At 32.3% G+C, this 14,597-nt stretch overlaps 1 protein-coding gene across 2 annotated transcripts in view; it reads right to left on the bottom strand.

Moving 5' to 3' along the window:
• The window catches only part of LOC122272221 (uncharacterized), a 97,228-nt gene that overhangs the window by 37,984 nt on the left and 44,647 nt on the right, over positions 1–14,597 (bottom strand). For both annotated transcript variants that reach the window (XM_087149837.1, XM_087149838.1), the window contains exons 23-26: positions 13,413–13,485; positions 11,686–11,790; positions 9,118–9,276; positions 7,675–7,809 (exon numbers count right to left, since the gene is read on the bottom strand). In XM_087149837.1, coding sequence (XP_087005963.1) covers positions 7,675–7,809; positions 9,118–9,276; positions 11,686–11,790; positions 13,413–13,485 — 472 coding nt within the window. The remainder of the gene's footprint in view (positions 1–7,674; positions 7,810–9,117; positions 9,277–11,685; positions 11,791–13,412; positions 13,486–14,597) is intronic.

Below are 14,597 nucleotides of genomic sequence, written 5' to 3' on the forward strand. Positions count from 1 at the left end.
TCATCGTTATAAACACTGCAAAAGATTGGATAGTGATCGCTTATGTCATTTATGAATATTCCGGATTTGACTGAAAATTTATTTGCTTTTACGAGGACATGATCAATGCAAGTTGACGAGGAATTTATTCTAGTTGATTTGTGTATGTAATTTTGAAATCCAAATTGGCATAATAAATTAATACTAGGAGGCTTCGTCCCCTGCTCGCTTGCGCTCGCCAACCCCCGGAATTGCTTTTGCAGTTCATTTCGGATAGCTTCGCAGTCCGATGCTCGCTTTGCTCGCGCATTGGATACGTTCTTAACGTCTAGCTTTTGTTTACTTTTTTGAACACTGAAGTTCCGAAAAATTTAACTGTAGAAAATTCTAAACCTGTGCATTTCAATAGTAATTTGAAATTGCAAACAGTTCACATATTTTTCTTAATCACACTATTCTAAATTTCAGTTGTTGAGAAAAGTAACTTTTGTAAGTTTTGTTTTAAAGTCCTTCCCACCAGAGGGCTAAAACCATGTGTCGTGGTGGTGGTACTTATTCCTCTTGGCCCAGAACAAGGCTAGACCAAGATATTCTAAATTTCAGTTGTTGAGAAAAGTAACTTTTGTAAGTTTTGTTTTAAAGTCCTTCCCACCAGAGGGCTAAAACCATGTGTCGTGGTGGTGGTACTTATTCCTCTTGGCCCAGAACAAGGCTAGACCAAGTCCAGGAGACCATTCGCCGAAAGAAAATCAAACACCATCTGCGGATCCTCCAAAATAAAATTTTTCTCCAGTCCCATACAGGACAGCAAATGATCAGGTGAAGCCTGGTGAGCATTGCATTTTAGGCATACAGGGAACGTCTTTTGGCCCTGAACAAATGTTAGTCCGCGGGTATGACCCGTGATTAGTCTTGTGATAGCTGTCTGCAGTTTCCTATCACCTTTTTGCTCCAGGGCAGCCCCAGGACTATTTTGTTGATACCATTCACGACTAGGTGGAATCCTCCAAGTCCTATTATTGTCGGCCTTTACTTTTGCATAGATTTCATTGTATGTTAGAAGGCCACTACTATCTATGGGATCATTGGAGCCCTCCTTGGCCAGTTCATCGGCCAGATCATTAAAGTGAAGGTTCACGTGGGAGGGGATCCACTGAAGATGTGTTGTAAAACCCCGTGTTGTAAGACAATATGAAATAGTACTGAAAGCCGGATGTAAAGCATCGGCTTCGATGAAGATAATTTTGTGAGAATTTTTTTGATAATTCGGTGAGTATTCACTCAATTAGACATATGATATGCTCACTACGTGTTCTTGCGCGCCGAAGCCTATCAATTAAAACGTATTAGCGTTTCATGCAATATAGATCAGCCATATGATGCTCACTACGTGCTCTTGTTCGCCGAAGCCTATCAATTAAAAATGAAAACTGTTGCCAACTCGAGAAAAGAAATATAATCGGTTTTATTGATACATACGTATTAGCGTTTTATATAATATAGTTATTCATGAGTAATAAAATCATCACTTGGAATATCAATATTTATATCACCCATCAGTATTATATTAGGATATTTAAGCTTAGAGATTATTACTTTAAGTTCAGTATTAAAAAAATCAACACTAAAATCATGAGATCTATATAAAGATAGAAATAATAAATCTAAAGATTTGCAATAAATTAATATAGATTCTGCGGAAGCAAAATGTATACCTAACTCTGAAATATCAAGACATCTTTTAATAAAAACACAAACACCTCCAGGGCGATTATTATTTCTGCAATTAGAGAATGAATTATAACCTTCTATTGAGTAAAAATTAGTTTCATTTTGGTAAATCCAAATTTCCGATATAATTATAACACTTATATTTTCGATCATGCTAGAAATATGTGAAATAAAATTATCAAAGTTGGCTCTTAAACTTCTAATATTTATATGTAAAATATTAATGTTTAACTTACAGGTTGAGGTAATAAAAAAATTTAAATCGTCCAAATTTTCAATTTTTAGGTAGTCCGGCACAGATAAAAATGTTTCTTCAGTTGGATGGAGTATTAAGGTCTTGAGATGATTTCACACGTATTATTTTGGACGATTCATCTTTTCTCAGGAATATTTTACCATCGCGAACCCAACAAAACTTGGATCCCTTTTCAGATTTTGCCGTACGTGAAAGATAAAATAGATGCTACAGTTCGGGAGTCAAATGTTCATTGAAGTAAACAGGCATTTCTGTGAACCTGGAGTTGACATCGCAGGTTGTAAGTTTACGATTTCTCAGTTTCTTTAAGAGCTCATCACGTACAGATTTGGATTTAACTTGAACGATGATGGGTTTATCTTTATTAAAGCTGGGGACTCTGTGAGCGGTGATCAGATTTTCGGATATATTAGTATTCGCAACATTATCAATCTGGGATATTACTTGTTGTATGTCTTCATTTTCACATTCGCCTAAGTTATTTATTTCAAAGTTGGATCTTCGGGAATATTGCTTAAGTTCAATAACTGCTTCTTTTAGTTCATTTATTTCCTTCTTTATTTCTGCGTTTTCTCTAGTTAGCTGATCATCCTTTGCTTGTAAAGTTTTGTTTACATTTTGTAGCTCTGTGATAGAATTTTTCAACTCTTGAATTACTTCACTGTTGAATTCAATTGAAAGGGTTAAATCATTGAATTTGTTAGTTATTAACTCTTTTAGGTCTTCATTTTGCTGTAATATATCCTCGAGAATGTCTGGGCTAGTTGCACTTTTTATTTTCGTTGGGTTTTCCTGTGGTTTTGAACATTGTACGCAGGTCCACTTTTGTTTTTTTATCAACAGTAAGTCTTCTAAAAGCTCTTTCAGTGAAACCACCACAATGAAAATGAAAAACAGAATTGCATTCACCTTTGCATGTTAATCCATCCGAGTCTTCCAGAATTGGTTCTGTACATGCTTTACACACAATTTTTGACGAAGACATTGTTTGAAGCAATATTTATGTATAGAAAGCTTGCTTGCTAAAACATTAGATTGGTATTTTCAAATTTTTATAAATTACTAGACGCCTAAGACGGCCAGCTTTCCGCCACGCTAAAGGTTTTCACAAATAAAGTTTTTTAAAACATAGCAGGAAATCTGAAGATTAGTGGACAATTAAAGTGTTCCTGTCCTGCAATTTTGTTTTCATATCCAGTTCTGCTGCAGATGTGTTATAGCTCTTGAGGATGTTTGAAGATGTAACTTTGCTATGGCAACCTAAGGCCTATAATAACCTAACCTATAATATAACTATCAGGTGGAGACTTGTTTGTTTTTTTTAAAAAAAAGGCCTCAGAAATTGTAAAAGCATACAAAAGTTGCTTTCGAAATCATCATTGGCCAATAGCTGAAAATTAAAACGCAGTTAATAACATATTTAAGAAACAGCAATAAAATAAAACTTGTGTCAGTCAGCATACAGATAGTATATCATTCTTCCTATTCTTGTAAAACTTCCTTATAAACAATATTTTTAGTTTTTCCATTTGGTGCCAATAAATATAAGTTCTTTTCGTCACCTACTCTTGAGCAGTCAACATAAAGCTGTCCATGTGAAAAGCAAGGCTCTGCAAGTCAAGACCAACGACTTTTAAAGATTGTCTCTGAGATTTATTTATACTCATCGCAAAACTAAGTCGAACAGGAAACTGAAGTCGTTTAAACTGAAACGGAATGTCTGAAGATATGATGGGAATGCGAGGAATAAGCACACTATTTCCTGTTGAATGTCCTGTTATAATCATAGCTTCAATAACATTAGGCATCAATTTTTTTCACAATCAATCTTGTTCCATTACACAATGCAGGTTGATCCAAATTTCTTAAAAGCATAATTAGTGCTCCAATTTTCAATTCTAATTTATGTGCAGCCACTCTAGGTGGTTCCAATGAGTTCAAAAATTCTTTCGGATAGTTGACAACTTGCTCTATTTCCATGACAGCGTCGGAGACTTGCTTGTCGAAATTCGGTCATGTTCCATCCTTCCTTGACGATCCACAGACGTTTCTTGGGCCCTTCTTCTTCTTCTTTGAGAATCTCTTAATATCTTTTTCTTTGACAAAATAAAAAATTTTTCGGAAGGCGGTTCTGCCATGTCAGTAATCGGGTTTTTAAGAAGTCAGCGAATACTTTAGAATAACAATTACTATGAAAGCAAATCAGGAAACTTCAATATTAAAATCTAAGTGCTTACCTGCAAACTGAAACTTTCTGAAAATAACTAATTACATTTAATAAAAACTGTTAAAATAAAGAATAGAAAAACCAAAGAGATCCAAGGTAAGTGTGATCGTTCCTTCAAAAACAATTAAATTCCTATTTTATATATTATATAGCTACAACGCTTAAGAAAAAAAAACTAAAATGCTAAATACATGAAAAGAACGCGAAAACGAATTAATTTTTAATGGTATCAATTTCTATTTCAATATAATTTCTTATGGTATTAATTTCTATTTCTATATGGCTACAAAAATTATCGTCTTCGCTTCAGAAAAAAAATAGAGCGTGGAAAGAAGAAGAAAAACTTATTATAAGAATTATGAACTGCGACAAATATATCAAAGCGAAGCGTTCTATTTACGTATCGAATATGTTGCCACATTTTTAATACAAAAGTTAAATTTTTATCCACTTAAACTAATGCGAACCTTACAACTAAATTATTATTTCCTTCGTATATTATTGGTTTAAGTTGTCGAAAATTAATATTTCAATTGTAAGGTTCGCATTAGCATACATTTATAAGAGTGGAGAAAAGTATATGCATTTTTTAATAGTTTTTTGAATATGGCTCTTTGAAGACGAAAAAGCATAGATTTTCTTACAAAATGACTGATAACTAAAAAACCAAACCAAATTTTTGAAAAAGAAAAAAAATACTTCTTCATTATGTCAAAACACAATTATGTGCCGAGTTTCGTGCTTGGGCGAGGTTTCTGGGGCGATATACTGTGATTACAGACACACACACAGCCGCGTTTATTATTCGCGATCGCAACGCTCGAGTACGCCGTCTAGCGGGAGCCTGTAAATATCAGACATTAATTTATCACGTTTTCATTTAGTTCCATCAAAATCATTGAGTGAATAAGATGCCATTTTTAGCAGCAAATAAGAAACAAAATTTCCCTACGGAAAAGGCCGAAGAACTTGAAAAAAATCTCCAGAATATTAGTAAATCTTTCAGGAACAGAACACGCCAAACATTTGAAGAAAAATTCCTCAATAATTTTTAATTTCTATTATCAACAAACTTGCAACTGATGACTTCCGATTTCGGATACTGTTACAGATGTGTGTATTAAGGTAAAATGCATTTCTTCTGTCTTCAATTCATTAAGAATTAAAGTGAAGTCAACATTGCTTTCGTCATTCCAGTGAATAAATATGAATTCAGAACATACAGAATTGTAATAGTTATAGCATATTCTTCTTCGTTATGGAATAGTATATATTTCTGTATCCATATAATTCGGAAAACAACAATAAAAAATTATCCAAGTTACTTTGTGCTGATTCTTAGTTAATTTTAATCGTTTTCTTGGTAAGTATTTTTTAGTTTTGAAAGAATAAGTTCAACTAGAATTCAGCTATTCTGTTTTTAGCTACATATTCAAATTCATATTAATTATAAAATTTTGCTGTGTAGTATGTTATCTAAAAGTAATGAAGGGATAAACTATGTATCTATTATTTGAGAATAAAGTTTTCAAACAAGGAACTTATTTTGGAATTCTCCGGGAATTATAAATCAGGTAAGTGCAATGATTTTTACAATAAAAAATTTGCTTGTAAATATTTTTTTTTCATTTGATGATGGTTCTCTACAGAATGGTTTCTTACGTCTGATTAAGAGCTATAAGAATAATAAAAAAAGAAACAATATGAAAGTTTTTATTTCAATGTAAAGAATTCTTAAAATCGTTTTTTTATCCCAAGAATTCTTTATTTTCCGTTTTTCAGTTCATGATTTTTTGATAAAAATTGTTCTCAAAAAACTTTTTTTGAAAAATTAAATGGTATAACATTATGTGTTTATGTATACTTCTTGTATATTCCAATGTTTGAAGTAATATGATTCAGAAAAGTATGGAATAAAAATTCAGTACTTACGTATTAACGCCACCGCCGCTACAGATTTGGCGGTTTCTAAGTGCCGCTAATCTACACTTAAAATTTTTGCCACAATTCCTTAAAATAAAACACTTTATTTAAAATCAAAATAGCCAATCGGATTTCGGTGGAAAATGAGCCGATATAGAGTTTAGCATAGATTCAAAACAATCATATCGCCATATGAACTCTGATAAATAAGATTCCAAATGAAATAACATTTCCAAAACGTACGTTTACCTAGATAAAGTTTCATGTTGTGGGAATTGGTACATTTTCGTGTTTTCGGTAAAATATTTCCCTCCTGAAAAAATAAAATTGCATCTTGTTTTGTTTTTGGCAAATCCCAAAGACGAATTTTCGTAGCACTAAAAATGGCGACAAAAAAGAATTGATTTTTTGTTTTTGTTTCGTCAGCATTCTTTATTTTGCGTTTCTTAGTTTCTAAATAATGATTTTTATTGAAACTTGAAATTTTTTGATAAAAATTGTTGTCAAAAAACTTTGTTTACAAAATTAAATTTCATAAAATTATGAGGCTTATGTATACTTTTTGTTCATTTTAATTTTTGAAGTAATATGATTCTTAAAACTATGGAATGTAAAGTTTAAATAGGCCTTTCATGTTATATCATTAAATTTAGTACAACTATTTCTCGAGCATTTGGTTTTAACTCTTATAAGAATATACATATTTTTTTCTGTTAATGTACAAATATTTTTCCGATGTGTTTTGGATATTCCTTCTCTAAGAAAAAGAGATACCATTTTGTTTTCGTTTGCATAAGAAAGAATATCAAGCATTTTTCTTTTTTAAATTTAATTAGCCACAATAAAGAAGGAACGTTGCAATGCTACGTGCTACATAAACGACGTCTCTAGAATAACTGAATGACTGTTCATATAGAAATCGCAGGTATTAGTCTCATACAACAACGCCCCCTATAGTTCGTTGCGATCGCGAATTATGTATAGATAAGTGAAATTAGATTTAAAACAATGGGTAAAATCAAAATATTCAAGGAGTGAGAAAAAACGTGTGCAACAGAGGCTACCAGCTGTTGCCAATCGCATTTTTCGCAAAACTAAGCAGTAATTACAACACTTTTTTATTGAACTTCCGAATGATAGAAATTTCATACACATTCGCAAAAACTATAGTTTTACTTTGAGACGACTTATCGTATTCACTAAAGCTGCTCTGTAAATAGGATATATAGGGCTATTTTATGTATGAAACATACATAAAAAGAGCCATGATGACTCAATGGTTAAGGCACAGAACTGAGCTTTGTGAAGAACTGGGTTTCGATATCCAGTAACAGCTTGAAGCACACGAAGCTTCAAAAATATGGGAACCAGCTTGTCTAGGAAGTAAAGGTAACCTGTGCGCAGTGCTGACCACAATGACATAATCATGCCGTTGATCACGAAATTGTGGAGCCTTAACGCCTGGCCAGCATCGTGCTGTTGGGTGGCGTTTACTTTATTCATAAAAATAATTAAATGTATAAAACTATTAGTACCAAGAAAAGTATTAATTATTTACCTGTTCCAAATCAGTAGCTGCTTTCATTAGAACATCAAAAGCTTCTTGCGCAGTTTTGCATTTTAAGTAAGGAAACTCGTAACTGTCAAGAATCTTTTTGACATTTTCAGCGTTCGAATTATAAAAAAATAAATCCTGAAAGAATGAAATATTCTATCTATTTTTATTTTAACTAAAATATTAAATTTCTATAAAAAAAATCAACAATAGAAATTTTGCAAATACTAACTCTTACATATAGAGTTGCCTTAAGGGTGTGGTCCAAGAATAAAGTTTCGCATTCTTAAAATTCTAGAGTGTCCCGTAGTGGTGATATCCGAATTTAGGACATTTGCTCGGGGCTTTGCATTCCTAGGACTCTGAAATCTCCCGTGGTTGTAATTTCTGGAAGTTTATTTGGGATATTTATCCGGCACTTAACATTCTTAGGACTATAGGGTATCCTGTTGTGGTGATTTTCGAATTTGGGACATATGCTCACGATTTTACATTCCTAGGACTCTAGAATGCCCCGTGGTTGCAATCGATCAAAATGAGGAGATGACGTAAATAACTTATTTTTAGCTTTAATACCAGTAAATTTGAAATACTGCTACAGGATTGCGATATTTACTTAGAAATGTCTTAAAAATTACAGTGGTATTTAAACTAGAAAGAGGTTTTCTTCCTCTCTTCATTTTGGTTGACCTGAATCTTGCATGGGTAAAAAATACAGCATTTCTAAAAGCTAGATGCATAATCTTTCAAACTGTGCCATTAGTTTTGCCCCGTGAAACCTTCCAAAACACTTCCTGCTAATAAAAATAAAAATTGTTTTCATAGAAATAATATGGAAGCTTCTCCATATATTTGTCTAACCACTGTATATCTACGATAATATTACTCCAATCAACTCGATATTGGTGAATCGGAATCAGTTTTTGAAAAAGGAGCAGTAATTAAAAGAGCTTTAAAAGTGATTCCAACAGTAGACATTCTGTCTGGGGCGAATAATGTTAACTGAGAGCCTCATGATATATGTTGAAAACTGTTTTAACACGTTTTGAAACGTGAAAAAAATGAAAAAATAATGAGAAAATTGCTGAGTTCTTAAATTTAATTTGTACCTCTTTATATGCAGGCTTGCCAATTACTATGCTTTTTGCAAAATATTTTATAGAGTGATAGACATTTAAGAACCAAAGCTTACAGAATTTTTGGTAATTTTACTAACATTTTAAAAACCTTACTACTTGACTACATATGAACTTTTAAATTATTTATACGTAGTGGTGTGGAAAGCAAGTTTTAATGAATGAAAAATAATAGATTAAAACATTAACTTAGCAACCACTGGAATAAATTTTTACAAAAGACGTAGAAAGTTGGCAGCGCGGTATATGATTGTAATATTTGCATCTTTATAAAAGAAATCTTCGACAATTTTAATACATTCAATGCTACCTTTATAAATTTTAGGTCACTCCAAATAGTTGCCTTGGGTAAATCAGGCATTCTCTCTTTGGCAACTTCGTTAATTTCTGGTTCTTCCAGAAGACGTCCAAATATGCTGATGCTGAATCCTTTTGAAAACAATGTATCATGACCATGACGACAAATCAACTGAAATAGATAAAATATATGTAACATACCACTGGAACCACATTTAAATCATTTTCAATTAGCGAGGAAAAGTAAAAATCTATCGAAATCTCACCATTCACAATCTGAAAAGACGAGTATACGAAGTATTAAATCATGATAGCTTATGAAACAAACAGCAGTTTAAAAAAAATGAAAAATAATAGATAACCTTCAAATTTCTAATACTCTTTGATAGAGATTTGTCGAATTTCGATAGCTTTTATGTTTTTTCTTCTCTTTTATAGCTTTTGTGATTTTTTCATAAATATTAATTAAGAATCATTAAATATTATTTCCACAACTCTCTGGTATAGCCAAATGACAGAAAAAAATAAAGGAAATAATGTAGCTGGATTTAAGAAGAAAAAACAATTTAAAAAGCCTCGTTTTTGAAATAGACTAAACAAATAATTTTGTTTTTTTTTGTCAATCTTACAACGGAAAATTGGGAAGCACATCACTTCTTAAAAACGTCGAAAATACGGTACATTCGTGTTTCGGGTTGTTTATTACGAAAGTGATGCTCCCTACATTTTTTATTTTAGATCTACCAAAAAAAAAATTCTCGTCTTTAGTCAACTTGAAAAAATTTTAAAGTTTTTGTTTTATTATTATTATTATAGTTCATATTAAAACAAGGTCAAAATATGAACTGACTGTAAAAAGACAATAAACTATTGCTTTTCCCATTAATGAAACAAGTGTAACTTGACATCAGGCACAAAAAATCAGTTGCGGTTTACTTTTCTAGTCTGGCCTGTGGGCTTGAGTTGATTTCTTAGACATACTGGAGCCCAAGGCTCACAAATAGGCCAAACTTAGATTGGCCGTAAATTCCAATTGATAATTTTAAAAAAAAGCAGAATATGTTCCTCTTTTAGCGTTCAAAAAACGGTTGAAACTTCTTTTCTGCTCTCGCACCCAGTTTCATTTCAGTTTTGAACACTCTAACTTGTCCAAATTTGAATTGATCATAAGCTCTAGTTGTCAATAGTGTGGCGACGCATGCTATTTTCAGCTTTCCAATCACGAATGAAACTTCAATTCTCATTCGACACTTAGTTTCACTTCAGTTTTAATTATTCTAACTGGTCAAAATTTGAATTGATCATGAACTCTTTTTGGCTATAGTACAGCAATAAATTCTGCTTAGAAGATAAAAATAATTGAAACTTTCCCAGTTACCAAGCATGATACTCAGTTGATATTTGAGTGTTCTAACTAGCTAGAAAAATTTTTTAAAATATTTATTTAAAGATTTTTCTCAAACTAATTTGAGCTAATAAAATCGTAGTTAAGTAAAATTGAGGATGGTACAAGACAAAAATTTCAGAAATGATTTTTATATATTTGGCATCTTTATATGGTAAGTTACATAACGCAAAAAAAAATATTTCAAAAGTGCATTTTGCTTTATGAGTTTTTTGAAACTCTATTTCAGCGTTTATAGCATTAGCAATAGAAGGAAAAAACTGCCATGTAAAAGAAAAATCAACATAAGTGACAAAAAATTCGAAATTGTGAATATTTATACACCGAAGAGCCATTACATTATAACCACCCTGCTAATAACATGTAGAACCACCTTTAGCCCTTAAAATTGCTAGCACCCGCCGTGACATTGATTCCACAAGGTGCTGATAGGTAGTCTGAGGTATCTGGTAGCAAGCGCTCACCAACTGGTCCTGCAATTCCCTCACATTACGAGGGGGTAGCGTGGCAGCACGAATTTGGTTTTCCAAGTAGGACCACAAATGCTCCATTGGAATAAGGTCAGGGGAGTTTGGGGACCAAGACATGACTTGAAGGTCACTGGAATGTTCCTCGAACCAATCCATGACGATTCGACCCTTATGACATGGTGCATTATCCTGTTGGTAAACACCATCCTCCGCAGGAAAAACTGTTGCCATGAATGGGTGAACCTGGTCTGCAACTATGTTCAAGTAGCTTACAGACGTCAGGGATTGTTCTATGAGGATTATGGATCCTAATGTGCCCCATGAAAACATTGTTCCTGGGTAAGAAACCATGAAAACCTGGGTGAGCCTATTGTTATAGATGGAGGGTGGTCATAATGCAATGGCTTTTCGGTGAATGTTTGGCATCTTCGTATAATAAGCTGCATACTGCAAAAAGAAAAGAAAAGAAAATCAAGATTAAATTTTGTTTCATCAGTTTTCTGAAATTTTAATTAAGCATTTATAGCATCATTTCTCGAAAGAAAATTGATGTCAAGCCTCTTTTAAGTTGTCAAGCCTCTTTCTTCTCTGAATCAATCTTGAAGTACTTACGCTGTTTTTTTTTTTCAATTGCATGGCAGAATTTTCTTATTCTGAGACTTAAATGTTATAGTCATTAAAATAAAGAATATAAAAGTATTATTACTTCTGGAACAGACAACAGCGCCTGGTAGTAAAATGTTTTTAAAACTGACTGGTAATACATGCTTTTGGCAAACGGGTCCACTTCTCCCTTCTCATAAGCCTGTTTCTAAAATACAAATAGTTAATAAAGAACTTCTATCTCTGAATAACACTGTGAAAGAATAGTTAATGACCATATTTATGCAAAGATTATCACTATTAACTTTAAAAACAACGCCACAAATCATCAAACGGATGGCAGTCATGCCATTGTTCACGAAATTGTAGAGCTTCAAACTCCAAGACCGCCTGATCCTCGACGGATTAACAAAACAATTTACACAATTTCAGTTTTTCAAACCCAGCATTGTTCCTGTAAGGATTCGCTACAATTTTGTGCTAGTTGGATAAAAAAATGATAAGATAAAAAATGACCAAATGGATAAAATAAAATATTATTTAATGCTGGCTTTTGAAATCAGGTGATTTTCTAACAACGCCGCAAATCGTCAAATGGGGACAGTCATGCCGTTATTTACGAAATTGTAAAGTGTCAAACTACACGACTGAATGGTGCACAACGGATTAACAAAACTATTTATAGAGTTTCAGTTTTTTACAGTCAACATTGTTTTTTTAAGGATCCGCTACAATTTGTGCTTGTTGTGAAATGGATAAAAAAATTATTTAATGCTGGTTTTTGGCATCAGATTTTTTAAGAACAAGAGGGCACTAAGAATCCACGTGAGAGTCTCAGAAATAAGAAGGGAAAGTTTTGTGAATTTTTCAACAAGTTGGAATACAATCTTTCACTTATTAATATTTTTTCAAAAAGCTCAACATAAATTACACTAGAGAACAAATTTTTTGTTGCATTTATACAAATACTTTATTCTGCCTTATAAAAGGCTGTGGGGATTTCAAGTCCAAAATTATTTTTGCTCCTAAAGCTAAATTTTTTTTAAATGACATATTGAATAAATTTTTTGCTGAAATGTTGACACAAGTTCGTTGACTACGTTGGCACAAGCTCCTGTTTTGTTGAAATGCACAGGAACTTGTGTCAACGTAGGCGACTAGGGACTCTTCCCTATTATGACCTATTCAGAAACACGCGATAAAAACAGTTCATAATAGGAAAGCGTCACTAGCGGTATATGACCACATTTCCGGGCACGGGTTTCTACGCAATTTCATTACTAATGATTTGCCCTAACTCTCCTAGAAAATTGTCGCAATATTTATGCAACACCCTGCTATATATAACGTTTTTAAACTTGTAGATTTCGACAGAAAATCGACTAAAAATGTCATTTTAAGAAAAAATCTGTAACTATAGCTAGAAAAGAGATAAACCGATTGCAAGTTTGAAATCAACGATGCGAGAGCATCTCAGATTTGTTAAACAAATCTTTTGTAACAAAAAATAAAAATAAAAAATTGTTTCGCAGTGTAACTTATCTACGAACGCTTTCAATGAAAAACCATTCTACAGAATTATGACTTTATTACAAATCATTTATTAATAAACATTATTAATAACAATATGATTTTCTATATTTATTTATTTTTAATTTTTGCTGCAGATGAACTTGCCATTTCACGTTTTTTTTAAAATAAAAAATAAAAAACATGTCTTTTTGTTTGGTATACTTTTTTGAGATCTCTCAAATGCCGAAGTAGCGAGCTATCTGCAAAATCTGTTTTTAAAATATTTAAAAAATAAATAAACAAATAAAATATACTTACGGAAAGTGCTGCCATAAAAAATTTGCTTGCAAATTCGGCACCTAAAGGAGACGTTGCACTTGGCATAACTTCTCTGAAAAACGAATTAAATGCATAAATCCATTTCTAAAAGCTGATTTTCTTTATTATAAGCATTGAAACTATAAATCTGTTAATTTTTTTCAATGATACTTTCCATGACATCAAAACGAAGAAGGTTGCGCAAAACTGAAAAAATTTTATTTTTTATTGAAGGACTTTTTATAAAATAATGTCAGGTAATATTTTCAAAATACTCAATTCTTTCAAATTGCAAGCCTTTTTAGTTAATGTTGGAAAAAATATTTTCAGGATTGAATTTATTTATTATTCGAAAAATTTCCTCCTCGATTTTGAAAAATATCCTTTAAAAAAATGAAGTTTATTAAGTCAGTGGTGCTTTACCAAAAAATACTTATAAAGAAGAACAATTTTTCGTAACTTCAAATTAGGCAGCTTAACAGTTTAACCCTTTTTCGGTATAATGTGTTCATTCTGGTAACACTTATTATAAAAATATTGCAAACCACTAGAAATGTGAAATGTCACAAGGTTTGCCCTGTTTTAGCAACCACTATTCTACAAATATCCACAAAGACCTCAAGATCCCGGCCTTATCACAATATATTTTTCAAATTAAATGCAGATTTCTATGACATGGCCCCAAAATGCAGTGCAGTGAACTTCAACCAGATGTCCAATTTTGAAAATTACAAAAGGGACATAAAATTAATACCAATAGATGCTCACTTTACATCCGACGCCTAATATCACAATCATCAAAATAAATAACTAATTACAGATACACTCATAGTATCAAACTCAACAACAATACTGACAACTTGATCAAGCGCTTCCCCACGTTGACCATCAATCTACATTCAAAGCCACACATAGTTTAAAGCAAGCCTGCTTCTTATAATTTCCATTATTATTATTTACTAAAGCAAGGTGCATGAATCCCAATAACAGCCACCACATAGACTGCTAACCTTAAAGTTCTACCACAAATATAAAAGAAAAATGATGGATGGAATGCGGCCCAGATGCCCAGCTCAAATTTCAAGACAAGACAAACAACCACTATTCAGGTATAGTGTTGAAGTACACTTGTGTTCAAAATAAAGCGAATATGCATATTTCGTTGATTTTTTTTTAATAACTCAG

The sequence above is a fragment of the Parasteatoda tepidariorum genome, chromosome 8 (assembly GCF_982258835.1).
Source record: "Parasteatoda tepidariorum strain Cologne lab strain chromosome 8, Ptep-v5.0, whole genome shotgun sequence".
NCBI lineage: Eukaryota > Metazoa > Arthropoda > Arachnida > Araneae > Theridiidae > Parasteatoda > Parasteatoda tepidariorum.